The sequence below is a fragment of the Condylura cristata genome, unplaced genomic scaffold (genome assembly GCF_000260355.1).
Source record: "Condylura cristata isolate star-nosed mole 26May11 unplaced genomic scaffold, ConCri1.0 scaffold00034, whole genome shotgun sequence".
Taxonomy (NCBI): Eukaryota; Metazoa; Chordata; class Mammalia; order Eulipotyphla; family Talpidae; genus Condylura; species Condylura cristata.
In genome coordinates, this window is record NW_004567135.1 from 12,160,778 (window position 1) to 12,180,785 (window position 20,008).

At 42.3% G+C, this 20,008-nt stretch overlaps 1 protein-coding gene across 1 annotated transcript; it reads left to right on the forward strand.

The window, feature by feature from the left end:
• Positions 1-752: 752 nt before the first annotated feature.
• TIGAR (TP53 induced glycolysis regulatory phosphatase) lies at positions 753-19,407 on the forward strand. The gene is made up of 6 exons (XM_004692857.2): positions 753-892; positions 6,161-6,198; positions 9,960-10,081; positions 12,466-12,543; positions 15,720-15,830; positions 16,874-19,407. The coding sequence occupies exons 1-6, from the start codon at positions 861-863 to the stop codon at positions 17,303-17,305; spliced, it is 813 nt and encodes a 270-aa protein (XP_004692914.1). The 5' UTR covers positions 753-860; the 3' UTR covers positions 17,306-19,407.
• The last annotated feature ends 601 nt before the right edge of the window (positions 19,408-20,008 follow it).

The window sequence follows — 20,008 nt, forward strand, 5'->3', positions numbered from 1 at the left end:
ATGCCATTTAATACTGCGGGGAAGACTGTACTCAGAATTTCTGCAAAGTGGGAGAGAGATTATCTACAACTTCAAATAGGGACCCATGGGGATGTATAGCCAGGACTGAGGTGAAGCAGAGGATGGAAAATCACTAGGTGGAATTTATGTAGGAACGGCAGGAAGACTGATTATAGGGCAAGGGAATTCTCCATAAACTGGATTAGCAGGATTCTTTCGTAAAATCGGGCTCAGTAAGTCAAGGACAGGGGCCTGGTCTGGAAGAGCCTGACTTAAGTTTGCTCCAGGAGGGAGTTCCTCAAGGTGCAGTCAAGGACTGAAAACTGGTTTCTCCGTAGGCAGCCCTGGCTGACCCAAGATCCCTAGTGCTTGACGTTAACAAGTAAACCTCCTACGACGCAATCTGGCAGGCGCTGCACATCCTACTGGCTGCCTTCCAGCCTCAAATCAGATCAACCCCAAATCCAAGCCTTGGCTCGCTTATCTACCCTGAGTCTGCAGGATGTAAGCTTGCCCGGGCAAGAATCGCCTCCACCGAGGAGCTCAGGGCGGGGCACACGCACCTGCCGCGCGCCAATCACAGCCCCGCGCGCGGGGGCGCAAGCGCCACGGTCCTGGGCGGGGTCTCGTCTCTAGCCAATCCTCTGCGAGCTGTCCGCCTTCCAGTGCTCTGGTTGGCTTCCCTGGAATGACGTAAAGACATGCTCGGCCTATGGCAGCGGAGCCGGCTGGGCCGCGGAGATTGGCGGAAGTGGGGTGGGCGAGGTGATCAGCAGTGCGGAGGAGCGGCTCGCCGCGGGTGCCGGGGACTGGAGCTGAGCGGCGGCCTTTGCTTCCCCTCACTGCAGGCGTCCGGGAGCATGACGCGCTTCGCCCTGACGGTCGTCCGGCAGTGAGTATTGCTGTTGTGGGATTTTCTCCTTCTCTACCCTGAGTGGTTTTGGAGCGGGTATAGGTCCTGTCATCCCCTCTCTTCCCTTCTAGCTCACCCCTGGGTGGGCTGGCCCGGATCTGCTATTTTTCCAAGCGTTTCGGTCCGCGCTATCACATTTCCACCCCTCCTCCCCGCGCTGCCCAGCCGGGAAGGCAGGTCTTAAATAGCATCAGTCCAGCGTTGCAGCTCCAGAGTGAGGTCTGGAGGCGCCCATGATCATGGTTCCCAGCTACTTGGTGCAAAGCTGAAGCAAAATAATCTCATCTCCAGACTTCTCTGTGCATCCATTTCGTTTCCCAGCGTATTCCAAAGAGTATGCACCTGCAGCCTCCTCTGAGGCTGCTGTTTTTGATGTCGGCTGCCTTCAGCCATCCCTTATCCCACCTCATTTGCCAGGATAGTCAGCCCCCACCCCCACCCCGCCCTCATGCATATATCTGAGATTTATTTCTTCCTCCAGAGATTACATTACTGGGAGAGAAAAGAGGTTGCCCCCCACCCCAACCCCCAGCTGACCAATCATTTTATTATTATGGTTGTAACTAAATGCTGATAATAAGACTTTAGATCTCTTGTCTTGTGTTCCCTTTCAGCATTCATTAGCCAAATGCCATTGGGAAGTGAACTCAGAATGGTTAGGCGCACAGATTTTTTTTTTTTTTAAGCAAGATAGACCTAAGTTAGAATCTGGGCTCAGGCTGGGTCCTTGCAACTTGAGCTTCAGTTAACGGACTTAATCTTTTCCACCTCGGTTTCACAATGTATAAAATGAGGATAACAATTCGACCTGCCTGACCAAGTTAGTGTGAGAATGAAATGGAAACGAGGTAAAGTTTGTAAGGGAAGGTAAGACATCGATCTTGAGAATCCAGCAACTTCTGTTTCATCAATAATGCAGAGTCTTATACAAATGCAGGCAATCCTCAGTAAATTACCAGGTCAGCATTTTGAATAGGTCCTTTGTGCCAGCGGACTGGCCACACGCATAAATAAGACACCATTTTTGTCCAGTGGGATTCACAGAAAACACCAGGCTCCTCAAGCTGACTTGAACTGCTGTTTTTACTGTCTTTCTTCCTTCACAGGAAGATCTTGGCAGTCACCTGAAGTTGAGTTCCTATCTCTTCTCCCCTTCTCCATTTTATAGAATATTTTATGATGATTTTATGACTTCCTTAAAGTCTAGAAGTAATCAGTAGCGGAACAGGAACTAGAATCCTGACTGCCCTTTCTTCCCATGATGGCTCACCTTCCGGGCACCTTCATTCAGCCAGCGTGGTGGTTGACACACAGCTGAGCCTCAAAAGTTGTAGGAAATCTGGGTTAAACAACCCTGGAAATATAAGGTGATCCTTATTTAGAGTCTTATTCCAAATAGTTCTGTGATGAATATGAACTTTGATCTTCCTTGCGTCTTACAGAGTTTGATTTCTCAGTTGATTCCTCATAGAAATACTAGGAGGAATTTATTATGTGCTAAGTGTTGTAATTAAATTCTAACCAGCCAGCCAGGGAAAGACTGCTCTTCAGTTTGCAGGTGAGGAAATTGAAGCACGGAGGACAGGTGACTTAAAACCACATGGCAAATTGGAGTGGAGGTGGACTGGAGCCAAAGCAACCATCCTCTCAACCGCAAGTTCTGCTCCTGCTTTCTTTAAAATCTAGCACGTGCAGGTTGCTTAGATATAAGCAGCCATTTTAGAGGCTAATTTTGATTTGTCTTACAGTTTATAAAATTGTTTGCTCTGTTCAGTCTTACTCATGGAAAGTGGAGCAAAGTGTGGAAATAAATGATAGGGTGATGGCTAGCTCTTCTACTGAACCATCCTTTTTTCCCTTCAGAGTTGTCAAAGCTAAAAATTGGTGATCCTTTCAGGAAGAGAAATTATTTTCAAACTGAATTGAGACGAATCACCGTAGTTAACTATTATGATACTTACTGGAATTGGCTGTTGGAAGAATTGAAAATAGGCCCTGGTGTATTCTATTACATGAGTATGTATCACTCTGATATAGATGTGTTGGGAAACTGAGTCAATGATTAATTTTTAAAATTTAAAGATTTAGATACTTGTGTGGGACAGTACTGTTTCAGTTAATGCAAGAAAACTTTAAAAAATGATTTATTTTCAAGCAAATCCTGTGCTGTTACTGTATGTATATTTCCCTTCACATTTGGAAGTAAAACTACCAGTGCACATCATTTTTGAATAGAATGTGCAGAATTTCAAAGTTCATGTCAACCGTTACTATTAAAGTAACTTCTCATGATTTCATAGCACAGCATTGTTGACAACTCCAACATGTAGGCTGGCGGTTCCAGCAAAAGATCTAGAAGGTCCTAGTGCCCTTGTAAGGCTATCCATAGGTGTTTGCAAAACCACCCATTGTGCTTCCATTTCTACCAGCCTCTTGAAACATTTTTTTAATCAACTAAATTTAATTGACTTTTTAGTGACTTAAATATGAATTAGTGATTAATAACAAAACAGATTGGCTGTCTTCCTCTGGGCAGTTATTTTTGTTGAAAGGCAGTCATTGTTCTGGTCGGTCATAAAGCAAACAAGAGAAACATTGGTCCCCTGTAAACTTTTATAAAGCTAGAAGGAACTGTTGAGTGACTTTTTTTTTTTTTTCTGGGAATGAGGCTGATCACTTAGGGGAACTCCTGCAGCTAGGATTAATTGATATATAAACAAAGATGCATCAAGAGTTGGGCCTCTTACATTTTTTCCATCTCAAACCATCTACTTTGAAGCCTTTGAAATCTGCATTTCAAATAACTTAGTGTAGAGGAATTAGGGTAAAGTTGTATTCGTTAAACATCAGGTGAGGCTTTATATTTCCATGTACACTAAACCATATCTATTTTGAAAAACTTGCCCCCAACTTTCCATAATTTGTCAACTATATGTCGGTTGGATTTGAATTCCTTAAGAGGAGATGATCGGGAAATGAGGCTTTCTATGTGATTTGGAAGGAAAGGTCATGGATTTTAAGCCAAAATTAGCAAAATAAAATACCTTTCAAACGAACAGCAGTGGGATAATCTACAGAATGAGTGGACGCAGTGTGAGGAGCTGGGGAGGTCAGGTCATAAGACGTGGTGGCAGCATGTGGGGTTTTGCAGAGCTGGTGTTCTGTTTGGGAAAGAGATCCTACCTCATGATTTTGCCAATGAGTGGTGTTACTCCTGACTGCTCCAAATATATATATTCCTCTGACCTTTCAGCTCTCTCCACGCTGCTGCTGTCACCAGCCAAACTGTGGTTAAGGAAAGCAGATTAATCGTCAAATGATTTTAGCCTCCTATTTTTCTTTCCCACTCCCCAAACAGACTTTAAACAGTTATGTCAAGGATTTATACAGACTCCTTGATATAGCGGATAAAAGCTATAAAACTAAACATTTATGAAAGTTTTTGGAAAAATAATCTATTTCTAGATTCTTACGCTAACATTTACAAAGTGATTTGAAGGCACAGATGCCCTATAGAAAGCCAATGGTCATTACTATTCCAGCGTCTGTGGTAGTTTCTTCTGACAGCGCTAAATGGAATTCTTCACTCTGTTATAGCTATTTTTTTCTCCATTTACTGAAAATGGAGATGGTGGGGCAGTGCCCTTATAAAGTGAGTAAGTGCTGGATTCTATTTTTATAGGATGACATTCTGATACCTCTTATTCTCAGTCTTTTATCAAGCCAGCTATTAGGACTGAATAAAAGCCTTGAGTTAAGCTTTTCAGCAAGCATCCAAAAAATAATCATGTTTTTGCTGAATTTGTGTAAAAGATCTGAACTCACAAAATTATCACATTTCTTGCCATCCTTTATTTTAAATCTTTATTATAAATGATTAGAGAGTTTATAACTCACATAAAATGGGCAAAACGATATGAGGTTCAAAATAACTACAGGATGGGGTTTTAAGTTTTGCTGGAAATTGAATTGGCTGTAAAGCTACTGTCTAAAGAAGATGTCACTCATATTTAAACAGCTGTTCCCTTTTTTTCTTGGTCTCAACAAGATTATGAGGCTGAGATAGGAAGTGAACTAACTTACGGGAACACTTTCTGCTTTAGGAATGACAGTTAACGCCATTATCGCCCTGAACGCTTTACCCCTCCAAATGGTTGAGATTAAAACCTTTCACATCCATTTCATATGCTTTTGGAGCATAAGAAATATTTTATGAATATTAATAAAAATAATATTGAAAATTAGTGGTAAATAGTCCGGTGTAATTTCACCCTTAGTCTTCTGTTTACCTTCTCACCCCTTGGGTGGCAAGAGTTGTGTGTGTGTATGTACCTTTCCAGTGCCTGTGCAAACCCAAATGTTTATTCTTCACTCCACCTTTTAAAAAAAAGCATTCTTTTTATATCACTCTGCATCATATTTTTGACTTAATATGTCTTTGTGATCTCCCCTTGCCTTTACATATAATCCCTGTCTTTTTAGGGGATATGACTACATGGTATTCCATCATGTAGGGATGCCACTGTTTATTTGTCATTGTAACCAGTCTCATGGTAATGGATGTTCAGGTAGTTTATCATCTTTTGCTATAGAATAATATTCTGGTAAATATTCTCTTAAGTATGGATGGATGGAGATATTCCTAGGAATAGGATTGGATCAATCTTCTGGTTGCTTCAAAATTGCATTGGCTTTTTAAGTCCTCAAACCTCAATTCTTTAGCTTGGTCTGCAAGATAGTCTCAGCAGGACAAAATGGAAGAGCTTGAGAAAAATCTCGGGACTGTTTGATGGTGGGGATCGGAAGGCATGCCCGATTCTTTCCCACACTGTTCGCTGCCCCAGACCTTATTCATGTGTTCTGACCACACGCAGGTGGACTGGCATGTTTCGGTCCTGTTGCCCGTGGAAATAGTTTTGATCATGCATTTACTCTACCAAGATTATTAGCAAAAACCAAAGGTATGCTTTTAATAGAGTTTTTCCTACCTGCAGTTCATTTAAGATTGGTTTTTGATCTATACATTTTACTTTGAGGTGGTTTGAAATTCTTAGTTCCTCAGTTCAATATGTTGAGCATAGACAATTGAAAATACTAGTTTAGAGTAACTTGGGGTTAGATTTTGAAATATATAAGGAAGTTCCAATGCTGTTTGTTGTGAATATCTTTGTTAACCTTTGGTTGGTGATTTTTTTTCTCATCTCAGAACCGTTTGGTAATAAAGGTCCTCCCCCTTCTCTGTTTTAGTGGAGAAACAAGACTTAACAAGGAGAAAATAATTCAAGGTTGGTATACTCTCTTGTTTTGGTTCTCTCTCTTAGTGTTAATGTGATATGTGGTAATCAGATTTGATGGGATGGGGTCGCCAGGGGGCAGTTCTGTATTATGAGTTGGGATTACAGAATTAAAATATCACAGTAACAGAAATGGGATCCCAGCAGAAGGTAATCAAGAGGAATAAGTCTCCTAAATGAACTGGATGTATAGACAGCACCCTGATTGTTCATTGGTAGCATCAAAGTTGCCCAGTCAGCTGATTAAATAGTTATATTGGGGATAGTGGTCTTAAAATATAACCACCACGATATAAAATGATTTCATATTTGGAAGCATGAGGTTTACTGGCTGGTGTTAATGTTCTCTTTCTGCTGCCATAGTTATATTATTTTTAGCAATAACACAGAATGGGTTTGAAAAGAGAACTGCTGTTCTCATGTGGGATTATTGCTTTATTCTGAGCAAGTTCTTCCCTGGCTCTGTTAATTTGGTCTCCGATCTTTTAATCTCCCTGAGAATTAGCCTGGCTTTGAAAGAACATTTTGGAGGAACTTTCAGCTAGACATGCTCTTTCTGGTCAGTGATTATGAGAGCGTTGGGTTTGGTTTATTTGGCTAGGGACATCTGGGCTTTGAAAAGGCTGATTTTTTAAAAAAAAAGATTTATTTAATCATACAGAGGTGGGGTACAGGCCAGAGGTGCAAAGGCAGTGAGAGGATCCAGCAGAGACAGAGTGGGGAGCAGAACAGGCCGATGGATGAAGTACACTGCTGAGGGGAGCAGCAGGTGGGTCAGGGGAGGTCTGCAGCGCCATGTAGGTCACCTCTGCAGCGCCATGTAGGTCACCTCTAGGGCAGGGATCGAACTCATGCTGACGTGGCTTTAGCTTTTTAATGCTGTGCTTATTAACCCATTGCGCCACCAGGGAGGGCCCTGAAAAGGCTTATTTCATAGTCCCTCTTCTAGAAACTAGTCTGATGATTACTGGAACTTTTGTTTTCCTTTGGGCTTCTAACCCTGACCACTCTGTCCCTGGGCTACTTATTTGTTTCATTTCCTTAGGAGCTGATCATGAATAAACTTTTGTGTCCATTAGGCTTTATGTTCTTAATTTTGTAAGTCAGATGCATTGTTCTTTAATTTACAGCCATTTTTTTAAAGGCATTGGCATCTATTTTTTAAATACCATTTTCCTTGCACACCTACAGTATTAATAGAGTAATTTCATAGGTGTTCAGCACCAGTATATTAAATTTCCATTGTGATTTCTTTATTCATCACTAAGACATTCAGAACTATTTTTAAAATTTCCAGAAGACTGGGCTTTTGGCTTTTGTATTCTTCATCTGCGATAATTGAATTCCTGTGTTATTGCTTGTGTACTGAGAGTGGGAGTTTTTTTTGATAACATATCTTTGGAAGTTGTTAACATGCTCAGTTTTTGTTTATCTACCATTATATGCTTGAAAAAAATCTCTGTCCCCCAGTAGTTGGGTTTTGAGGTATATATCAAAGAGCCAACGTTCTTGAATTTATTCATCAACTCTTACCCTTTGCTAATTTTGTAAATTTGCTAATTTCCCTGCAGGGCCTATACTATCCGTTTTTGTGTGAACTAAGTTCACTTTCCAACTTTGGTGGTAAATTTATCTTTCAATACCTGAAACTACTTCCTAGTGAATTGGGTGATTGATGATTTGCAGTGACCCTAAGACTGGTCACGTAGTCCTGCCTTTGTGAGTGCTGTTCGGGATTGGGTTTGCCTGGCATCTGTTTCCTTTCATCCTTTTCTTTGAACCTTTCTTTCTAAAGATGTCTTCAGGGCTACCTGATTCCGTCTTTCAGTATAATCTCTCTGTTAATTAACAGTTGCCTTTAAATTGTTGCCATTTATGCCAGGAGTTCCTAATAAGATTTGGCATCTCCCTGGAAAATACAGAGAACTTAGGTTGCTGTCCTCTGACGTCTGAGTCTTATCCTCTTTGAACCCATGATGTCAGTCAGCATTATTATTTAGCTTGTTGAAATTTGCATACATAATAGCAGTGTCTCACCTCATCATTGTTCTTCTATCTCAGACCTACCTTCCTGAAGTACTTTCCTTGAAAGCATGGTGAAGATGAGCTGATGGTAATAGTTGCAATTTTTTCTAATCTAGACAGCTCTGTGTTACTCCAGCCAACCGCTTTCAGTATAAGCCATTCTAGAGTGACAGCTTGGAAGAGAATATTCTGCTGATTTTTAGCTTTCGAGTCGTTGCTCAGCCAGATGGCATTCCGTAGCAGGTCATCTGTCTCTGTAGCTACTTCTGAAATCTCCTGTTTGGTGTTGGCATTCTACAGTTTCCCTTAATCATTTTAGGAGGGATTTTTGAAAAATGTCTCCTGCTTGCTGTATGTTGTGTTGCGCTTATCTCATTTTAGGCTGGTTTCTCAAAAATTCTCAGCCATTATGTCTTCCTGTTCCCTCTTCATTTTCTCTCTCCTCTCTGGTGTCCCAGTGGGTAGTATGTTAGGAGTTCTCAGTCCTTCCTTCCTGTCTCTGATCTGTTGGGGAGAGCTCCATCTCCTGGTCCCTGGCCGGCCGGCGCGCTGAGTGATAGCTTCAGCCCTGTCTGTGAGTTCATTAGGCCTCTCTCTTGATCCACCCAGGGGCTTTTTTTCTCCCCTCAGCAAGTTCATTTTTCACTATTAAAAGGTATATTTCATTCCTTTAGAAAACTGGTTGCTTCTGATTCCATTTTGCTACTTGCTCATTTTTCTTCTGTCTTTGTTTTACCCAAAGTGATTGTACAGTCTGCATTTGCTGACTCAGTGTCTGCAGTATTAGTGGCTCTAAATATGTCTTTTGTTTTTCCTGTTTATTCACAATGGAGGATTCTCATCTGTGTTGCCTTTGATCTGGTTTTTACTCTGCACAAGTACAGGATGTGTTAGCTTTATTGAGATTGATTTCCTTTGCAGAGGGTTTGCTTCTGGTTACGTGGGCCTGAGGCTGCATGCACCTCCTGCCTTGATTTCCCACAGTGCTGTCCCACGCTCCTTTCCTCTCTGACCCTGCCCCACAGGTCCGCCTAATCCCCACTTGACCCCATGTGATGATGACTGCATCGTTCTCAAATTAACAACATCAAAATTTAAGCTTAGGGGTTTGCTTATTTTGTTCCTCCTCTTGGAGATTTCCCCTTATATTTAGTGATCCCAGGAACAACACACACACACATACACACATGTGCCTGCACATACACTTAGTTTGTAGGAGAACCCTTCAGAATGTCTCATCAGCCAACCTGGGAATAGGATCCAGAATGCCTTGAAAATGAAAAAGAAAGTAGAAGGAAGGAAAGAGGGGGAGAAGCGAAAGCAATACAGCCGAGCATTTGGGCAACAGAGACACAGAAGGCAGGACTTTTTAGGTGATGATCTTACCAGCCAAACATAGCATCTCAGTTGAGAACACAAGATCAGAGCCAGCACTCATAAAACACAGAGCTCATGAAGAGGTGGACAAACGTGACAGATCAGACGTGTGGGACAGCTGAGTGCTCACTGGTCAGGTTCCCGTCAGGCCAGCCTTCATGGGATGCACGTCTGGGTTTGGATGACCGAGCCTGGATCAATAGGGCTTCGCTTTACTGCGTCTGGTATTCTGGAAAAATATCCAAGGAGATCTTTGGATAAAGTATAGATAAATGCTATTTATGTTCTCACCTCTGATTTAATTTATCCTTATCTGCTTTTTTGAATGTTACTGTTGCTTAATACCCCAGGACAAGGTGTAGACGAACCCCTTTCAGAAACTGGATTTCAACAAGCAGCGGCTGCTGGTACTTTCCTTAAAAATGTGAGGTTTACCCATATTTTCTCCAGTGACCTCATGAGGACAAAGCAGGTAAGTCTAGAGTCAGGTTTTATGTTGATGAGTCAGAAGTTTTATCAGTCATATAGCCTTGAAAAATCTCCCAAACTCTTGGTACCGTTTTAAAAAACCCAGCTGTGTTGCTATGAAGAAATAAGTTATATGTCTGAAATATTCGTAGGAAAGAGAGAGCAGAAAAAATCACGTCAGATTAAAAAACAACAACCAGTTTCTAAAAGCTCAGTGGAAGGTGGCTTATGTAACAAATACAGGAATATAGCAGGGTTGGAATTTTTTTAAAAATATTTTATGCATACAAGAACGGAGGTACAGGCCAGAGATTTGGGGGTGGGGAGGTGAGAGGATTCACCAGAGACAGAGTGGGGAGCTGAACAGGCAAATGGACTGAAATAAACTGCTGAGGGGAGCAGCAGGTGAGACAGGAGAGGCCTGCTGTGCCCTGTGAGCCAGCTATCCCTGGCTGGGGATAGCTTCATAGTGATAAGAACTTAACCCAGGGAAGCCCCAGCAGGGTTAGAATTTGAACCTCCTTTCCTCACCATTAACAACTAGAAAACTGGACAAAATTTGTGGAACAATGGTTCTCAGACATTGGACTTCAGGCAGTATAGACCTCTAATCTTACAGTGAAGTGATTCTTAAGGGATGATGGGATTCTTCTACATCTTGATTTTGGGTATTGCTTAGATGGGCATATACATTGATCAAAACTCAGTGAACCATAAAATTAAAATAAACATAGTTTATTGTAAATTAAACCTCAAAGTTTATTTTAAAATATAAGGGACCAGCTTAAAAAAAGAAAACCCAAATAATAAAACCCTGGTGGATGTACTAAATCATAGGATAAACACAGCTGAAGTGATCTTTAACTTACAGATAAATCGGAGCTAGTAATTTAAACATGGCAGTGTGAGAGATGAAAAATACGAGGATTTAAAAGACAAGAGGAACATGAGGAGAAGGCCTAAAGGAGGTAGCGGAGAGAATCAGAAAGAGGCAGTATTCAAAGAGGTCATGGTTGCAATTTTACAGAGTTGCTGAAAGTTGACAAATGCTCACATCCAGGACGTATAACAAATCCAAATCAGGACAAATAGAAGAGAAATAAAACTGCAGAGCTCCAAGAATAAGAGGAGAAACATCATCCACTAAAGACCGACAGTAGACTGTCAGCAAACCTGTAATAGCAGTGATGATTCATTTATTTATGTACATAAGAACTGGGATGGTGCTTGAGGTGTAGGGGTGAGAGGATTCACCAGAGACAGAGTGGGGAGCAGAACAGGCAGACTGACCAAGTACACTGCTGAGGGGAGCAGCGGGTGAGACAGGAGGGGTCTGCTGCGCCATGTGGGTCACTCCCTGGCTGGGGATCAAACTCATACTGCTGTGGCTGGCAATAGCACTGTCTTTAACTTCTGTGCCATGAGGGAGGGCCCAGGTTAGTGAGTTTCGTACCCAGCAAAATAGATGAAATGGAGACATTTTAGACAATCAGATTGTAAATAAGCTTTCCAATGATAATTGAAGAAGAAAAATAATTCCATAAGGAAGCTTTGAACTTCAAGAATGGTGTAGGTGAATATAAATAAGTGTTGATGAGGTGAAGCAGCAGTAGTGATATCTCCTGAGGAGAGTGTGGGGAATTTAAAAGCAAGGCTGATTGTAGACAAATGTCTTCAGTTTTGCAAATACAGCAGTTCTTAGCCAGAAATAACCTGCACTCAATGAGCGAAGGAAACATGAACGGAGATGAGCCATATCCAAAAGGCAGCAGGAGTTCGCCTCATGCAAGCCGTTAGACACAGAACTTGAAATATGTCAGGTCTGGGTAAAAGGCAACATAAACAATTTCAGCAGAGAACTAGAAACTAGAAACAAGAACCAAATGCAAATTCTAAAAGTGACTGAAATGCGTGGGTTTAGCAGTATTTTAGACCACACATGAATGGAGAATTAATGAACTAGAACAAGGGTTAAAATTAATGAGCTGAACGGGAGTCGATGAACTAGAATGCTTTCCGTAAAGAGCTGAATTACAGTTAATTACATTTTGTGGGTTCCATGGTCTCTGTCACAACCGGTCAGGGCTGCTGGCGTACTGGAAAGCCTCCGTAACATCACTGACTGGCCTCATAAACTTTATTCACAAAAGCGAGCAATGGCTGGGTTCAGCCTGCAGACTGGGGTTTGCTGGCCACTGAACAGGTCAGCAGAAAACATCAGAACCGGGCATGGGAGACACAGGATGAATGGTACAGAAGAGAAGCAACTTTTGCAAAGGGAAATTGATTCTAGCACTTCTTTCTGCACTAAGATGGAATGCATATGTTGACATTTTGACAAGAATCATCATTTTTATGAACGCAGCAACAATTGTCTTGATTTTGCAGACCATGCATGGGATTTTGGAGAAGAGCAATGTTTGCAAAGATCTGACAGTGACATATGATTCTCGACTTCGAGAAAGGGTAAGTAACTGATACTGTCCTTTACCATAAGATGTTAATGAACCGACCCAGTTTATCACACAACGAAACAATAAATGCATTCCTGCTAGAAATAGAGTTTGCCTACATGGTAAGATGTGTGAGAAAATCACTGTTACATACTCTGACACGCACACTGTCTTATTCATTAAAAACCTATGAGGAGCTTAAATTACAAAAACATGATAGAGAAGATAAGCAAGAATTTAAAACAGTACAGGTTTTTTGTTGTTTTTTTTTTTAGTACAGAAGAGTTTAAGGTAACAGGGAATAGTTCTTTCCTTAGCCTCTGAATCATACTCCCTGATTTTAAGCACAAGCAGCTTTCTCATACCCATTTTATGTACCAGAAATGAATCTTCTGGAAGTTGTGGTTTAATTAAAGCCACGCAGCAATTTCAAGTCTGAGGTTTGACCCCAGCTCTCCTAGAACAGAGTGCCGTGTGCTAAGATAGTGACCTTAAGCTGACAAATGTCCCTGCCAGTCCTGTGATTCCTTCTATTCCTGGACGGAAATGGAGAATGACTTTGGGGATTTTGAAAGCCTTGCTTTTCGTGGCTCGCACATGTTTTCTGTTACAGGTCAAAATACATGCTACAGTTCAACCTTCAGCATGAACACTTCTTAGGCAAAAAGCTTGCTCTTTGCCCAGGAGTCAGTGCTCAGACACTGTCCAGAAAAGTAGCCTGAGCTGAGCAGAGCACAGTGAGCTGGGCCTCGCCTCGGTCTGTGCTGGGTGCTTCAGCCTCTGCTCTGATTTCTAATAGACGCATCCAGCTTCCTCACCCTTGTGTATCAAAGTGCCCTCTGTTGCGTCCCAGCTAGGGGAATGCCCTATTCACCCAGCTCCTCGCTACCCAGCGCCTCAGACCATCCACCTGGCCTCTCACTGCCCCCCACACGGCAGGGCCGACCTCCCTCAGACTGTCGCGGCATCACATCCTGCCAAAAACTGTCCTTGCATCCTTCACGTTTGTCAAACCCAGGGCTGTTGCCGCTCCCTGTCATCTCTCACCAGAATGGAGACTCTTCGGCTCCGTGTCTCACTCCTTTCTAATCTCCACGTTGCAACCAGAGTGTGCCCACTGGGTGAATCAGTTTACTTCTTTTTACTGTCAAGGGCTGTCTGAGCACCACCCTGCCTCCCACATGCTGCAGTGTGACCCGTGCCCCCTCCGACCCCCTCTTCCTTCCCTGTGCTTAGTGCTCAGGCTTAAAATTGGTGCTTAGAGGTCAGGTCCACGCGCAGGGTCTGGTGTGGTGGACCTTGGATTCCCACAGAGGCATCTGGCCCTGGAGTCCATGCTCTGCGCCCTCAGCCACGTGCCCCTCTCACGGGTCTTGTCCGTGTTGTCCACTAAGTCCTTTCCTCGCTCAGCTCGTGAAGCTGTTCTCCGCTGTGCCTGGAAACCTGGTCTGCAAACTAGGCCAGCTTCCTCTCACCCGAGGCTGGCTCCTCTGTGACTCCCAGTTCCACCTCTGTGGGTGCCATACGCTGCCCTCAGTCACGGGGCTTTGTCACTCCCTGCCGGGCTTGTCCCCCTGTCTGCGGCCATCTAAGCCCAGCTGCGGGCTCCCGGGGCTCCCCTGTTTGCATTCTTGGAAAAAGAAGGCAAGTGATGTGTGATGCCCCCGTTGGTGATAGCGGCTGCTGCAGGTGTGGTCGAGGGTATAAACGCTGGGGCTGGAAGATCAGGAAGAGCAGCGGCAACGTGTCTGCACGCATAAAACGAACACTTAACTGTTGTATCTGCCAGTAGTGTCAGAATCTCATAACCATCAGTGCAAACTATAAAGGGTGATTTGTCTCTTTAAGCATTTTATAATACCAGTCACTCATTATTGTAAGAAATTAAAAGTAAGAAGAGTTTGGGAAAAACTGTTAAAAACAAAATTTCTACTTTGCACACACGCTGTAAACATTTTGGTATTTGTGCTCTGACTTTTTCCATGTTTTTCTGTTAGTCTGTCCATCTTTCCATCCATCCATCTGATCATGAGTTTTTGTAAATGTATTATTTTGTATTACTTTGAGCACTGTATTATTTGAGGGCTGTGTTATTTTGAAACCAGTTCTTCTTGCTGTGTTTTTCACCACCCATAAATGTACATTAGTCATGTCACCTGTTTGATGACTGCATTATTCCAGTAACCGGACAGTGCATGACTAAAACACATTTCTCCTGCAGGACATCTAGATGGTGACTAAATTTTCCACAGGTACTGATAACATTAAAGTAAACATCTTTGTACACTTACCTAATAACATTTCTTACAAATGAATCACTGAGCGTGTTCTCTTTTTAAAAAAACTTATATATTTTTCATTTTGTATAGATATAGAATGTGTACGTATTTATGTGTGTATATATCTATATATATTTTGCTAAGTTTCCTTCCAGAAAAGCTGTGCCATTTTCTGCTTCTGTGAATGATCTGACTCATTGTGCAAACTAGAAGCTTCCAGCAGGAAGCGTCTCTTAACACAAACGCTAGATGTTACCGGCCTTTATAACTTAGTTCACTTGTGAAAGGTGCCATCTTAATTTTTCACATCATAGGTTTCTAATGAGGTAGATTTCCCCTGTTTTTGGTCACTTGTTTCTCTGTAACTTGTGTATTTCTTAGGTAAGGCTTGGTCTGTATGAACGGGAAAAACTAACTTTGAAGTCAACAGATTGGGTTTGAATTTAACTTTGCTAGTTATGGCTATAAGAGTATAGGCTGGTCGCGTGGCCTGTCTGAGGCTGAGCTTTCCCTTTCCTATGTATAGGCATAGAGTTGAGGCTCCCCATCCCACGGGCTACTGAAAGTACCTGGTGAGATGGTATGTGTGGCAGAGCTGGCTACTCTGGGCCTTGCACGTCTTGGTCTCTGCAAATCCCTGTATTTGTCCAATAAAGCCCCATTGCTACCTAGGTTAGCTCAAGCAAGTCATCCCATTCCATCCCCTTGGACATGGTGTGCAACGCAGCGTGTCAATGGTATTTTTCTAGGAGGTTCTTAGCCTTCTAGAGGAGCCTTCATAAAATGGAAGAGAGCTGATCGACTTCCTGGGATTGTGGTTCTACATTTGCCATAAACATGGACTTAGCTCAAGGCACCTGGCTGTACTGTAAATTCATTCAAGACACCTTTGTCTGTTGGACCATTACAGAAATACGGGGATGCCGAAGGCAGGGCGCTAAGCGAGCTTCGGGCAATGGCCAAAGCAGCTGGGGAAGAGTGTCCTGTGTTCACGCCACCCGGAGGAGAGACGCTGGACCAGGTATATAGTGTGGCAGGTTGCCATGGTGATAAACTTGCCTACACCACCACAACTAAAATCTGACTCATTGTGCAAAGTAGAAGTTTCCAAATTCTAGCTAGTCAATTTGAAAGTTCTTGGTTCATCGGGCAGCAGCACGATAGCACTTTTTTTTGGCATCATCTTGACTGTGAAGTTGGCAGCCATTACTGGCAAGGGATTTCAAGGACGCATTACCTGATGGTGTGTTAGATCTTCAGGCATCTGTAGCAGTAGCTTTAGCAGGAGCCGTGGTTGTCAGGATGCAGGCATGGTTCTGCCCAAGGAGAGTACAAATATCAAGAGGTGAAATAATTCAAGATTCAGAATCTTCTGGCTTGAATGCCTCCTGAGTTCTGTGAGTGGCAGGGGTACCAGGCTTGTATTTTGGAGAGTATTCTGTTTTTGAGTGACCTGAGGAGTTCCCTCCCCTACTCCATCCTTTATATTCAAACTTTTACAGAAAGGTTTGGTTGTTGTGCTAACTGAACCATACTGCCACATACTCTTTGATTAATGATACATATTTTTAAGGTTTATTTATGTATACATGAACCGGGGTACAGGCCAGAGGAAACGGGGGTGAGAGGATTCACCAGAGACAAAGTGGGGTGCAGAACAGGCAGATCATCTGAAGTACACTGCTGAGGGGAACAGTGGACGAGACAGGAGAGGTCTGCTGTGCCATGTGGGTCACCTCCCGGGCCAGGATTCAAACTGCTGCAGAAGCTGCAGATAGCTTCATAGTGCTGTGCTTTAACCCGTTGCACCACCAGAGAGGGCCCAAGTTAATGATATTTTTTACAGTGGGCTCCTGTTGACAGAATTACACTGAGTGCTTTGAAGTCAGGCATGCCCAGTTTGCTTCCCTACTTCCAGAAACTAGTATTATCTGGTTGGGACTACTGGTTGAATGAACAGGACAACAGATTGAATTTCATCTGCTTCGGTAGACAATCCAAGCACTTAACGTTTGATGTTGAAGTTGTCAGCCACTAATGCATCTCTTCTTTCTGTCCTTACAGGTGAAAATGCGTGGGAAAGACTTTTTTGAATTTCTTTGTCAGCTGATCCTGAAAGAAGGAGATCAGCACAAGCAGCTTTCCCAAGGAGCTCCCAGCAACTCTCTGGAAACTTCTCTGGCTGAGATATTCCCTTTAGGAAAAAAACATGCCTCCAAAATTAATTCAGACAGTGGCGCTCCAGGATTAGTAGCCAGTGTCTTAGTCGTGAGTCACGGCGCATACATGAGGAGCCTGTTTGATTATTTTCTGACTGACCTTAAGGGTTCCTTACCAGCAACACTGAGCAAATCCGAACTTATGTCAGTCAGTCCCAACACTGGGATGAATGTCTTTATCATACATTTTGAGAAAGGAAGAGAAGCCAAACCCACAGTTCAGTGTGTCTGTATGAACCTATTGGATCATCTAAATGGAGCGACTGAAACACGCTAAAATTAAACCTACAGCAAAATTAACAGTTTTGAGCCCCAGAGGGAGTGCCTTTAACTTTTGCTTTATTTATTTTGGTTCTCTGCTAGTGCAGATTTGGAAGCACTTAAAAAACTGTCTGTACTAGCAGGTTATAAAACACGAATGGAGTCAGAGCCACATGAAACACTAATGGAAAACCTATTGGAATTGACTTATTTTTCTCTGAGTACGGTTGGCATTTTCCAGAGTAATTTTACCACCCTGCTCAGTTACATCTCTGGATCATAAATGGATGAAAGAGCTCAGTATTGCAAACTGGGGGATTAAACACCCCTTTACTAGGTTTTCTTCCCTTTATTTCAGTGTTCAAAAAAAATCTTTTTATTGGCTCTTGATAAGATTCTGAATGTTTTATCCTGTCTTATCCAGTATCGGGGAGAAAGAACTAATTCTAATTCCCACTGCCTACTCATAGTGACAATATATGTTATATTTTTAAAGGCCTTTCAATGAAAAATGCTTGCTTGTCCTCATAAGTTTACAAGTTATATAAAGCAATGTGACACTAAAATGTTTAACATCAAAATGCACTTTTGGAATTTTTTGCTCAAGGGCTTAAAAGTGTGGATGAGTGCAGACTGATGGCAGAATGATCTAATAAAGAAACATTTCTATAAAAAGCATAAAGGAAGACATCTGAGCAGGACAAGAGAAAGAGCAGCATTTGTCTGATCTGTAGGCTGAAGACGCAGTTTGAGGAAGACTAAAGGAAAAAGGTTAATAGTGTAGGACCCAGTAACCTTAGGACAAAAGAGGCTGTTTGGTCAGGAAGACTGATCCTGTAAACCACAGCTGGCTGTGTGTGTGTGTATGCAGGGTACAGATGACATTGCCTCGTGTGTGTGCAGGGTACAGGTGACATTGCCTTGTGTGTATGCTCAGGGTATAGGTGACATTGCCTCGTGTGTGTGTGCAGGGTACAGGTGACATTGCTCGTGTTCCCACCAGATGGCACTGGAGAAAAGGGATTTTATTTGACAGTCTTGTATACATAAGATCAACCCTTCAGGAATCCGCATCTAGATGATTGTATTTTAAGTGTAGTTTGCTCTTAAGTCATGTTGATAACTACCACGTCTCAGTTTTTAAGAGGATATCACTTAAGCTGACCATTAAGGTTAAACTCAAGTATCGACAAATTTATTTTGAAGATCATTGAAAACACATATAAAGCTCAGTATTGCTCTGTCCTCAGTGTGTGACATTACTGACTTTCCATGGTATGAACAGAACATGTGCTGAGGTGCCAAAGAATGCACCCTGCAAATAGACACTTGAAAAAAAAGAACTGAAAAGGGCAAATAATAAACATCGACATTCCTGCCGTCCAGAAGTAAAAACTATCTTTAAAAAAAAAAAAAAGTCCCTGTGGTTGGTCCTCACTGTCCTGTCTCCACCTGCCCCCTGCAGAGGTGGCCAACGGCCTGTCTATGCAGGCGTCACACTTCATGTTTTCACCTTGTTTCATAAGGAAATGGTATTGCACATAAATAATCAAGCTGTAACTACTTTCACCTTGTAGATCCTGGCGCTCTGTGTTGATAGGTACAAGTCACGTGACTGAGAACCACTGAAACCTATTGAGTAAATACAACAAGTTCACTTGTGTTTTCTTGGCCTCTTGGGTATATTTAATGTTTTCCTGTACAAGCAAGTCTCAGGACGCAGCTTGCATGGCTCTTCCCGTGCTGGGTGGACAGACTGTGCATTTCCAGGCTGCAGGCGCCGGACGGCCTCACACGCTGTCCTGCCAGCAGTATTGGGCATTTCTGCTTTCCAGCATGAAGCCGCCTGACAAGATTCTATTAATCTAACAAGTGGAAAATAGTATGTTGCTATTTCTGTGAACTTTTTTCTGTCATTGCTATGAGTCTGGGCGTCTTTTTTCATGTCTGTATGGAAATTAGACTTTCCTAACTGAGAAATCACCATTTTGTGTTCTTTGCCTGGCTTTCTGTTGGGCTCTTTGGCTTTCTTAGTGAATTGCAGGAATAATGTTGTAAGTAGCTCCAAGTTGACTTGTGCTTTAGATTTTTTTTCCATAAAAATATTTTTAAGTCAGACCAATGTATCTTGTCCTTTGTGTTTTTCTCTTCCTGGTGTCTTTAAGAAGCTTCCTCTACAAACAAGGTCATATAATAGACTTTTCCTCCCTGATAGTTCTAGAGGAAATTTGAATACTAGTTCTTTAAATTATCTGGAATTTATTTTTATGTAATGGTATATATAAAATCAGAATGAAATTTCTTTAATTCATGTGGTGAAACCACTACTCCACCTTGACGATTGGGAGCCTTTTCTTTACCAGTAAATCTGTGAATCTACTCTGTTCATACCTGCAACACACCTGCCACTTGCTGGGGTCTTTCTCTAGACTGGTCAGTTTACTGATCTCTGTTTCTGTGACAGTAGTACCCTTAAATGCTGTAGCTTGGCAGCCACATAAATTATGTGGTGAGTACCTCCCCTTATTTATTTTTGTAGTTACATTAGCTATTTATGCACCTTTAATCCATATGTATTTCAGAATTAGCTGGTCAATGTGTCAAAAAATTCCATTGCAAAGCATTGCAGTTGCATGCATTTGTTTATCTAGTCGTCTAGTAAATACATTTTGTGCATGGCACACACCTGCCAGGCTATTATAAAAACTATTTGAACTAT

Bases quoted from the DNA above. Each gene is read 5' to 3' on its own strand.
- TIGAR (XM_004692857.2), top strand. From the start codon at position 861: ATGACGCGCTTCGCCCTGACGGTCGTCCGGCA. The intron at 6,199-9,959 runs GTTGGTATACTC...TTAATACCCCAG, and splicing joins CAAGGAGAAAATAATTCAAG to GACAAGGTGTAGACGAACCC. The intron at 15,831-16,873 runs GTATATAGTGTG...CTGTCCTTACAG, and splicing joins GAGGAGAGACGCTGGACCAG to GTGAAAATGCGTGGGAAAGA.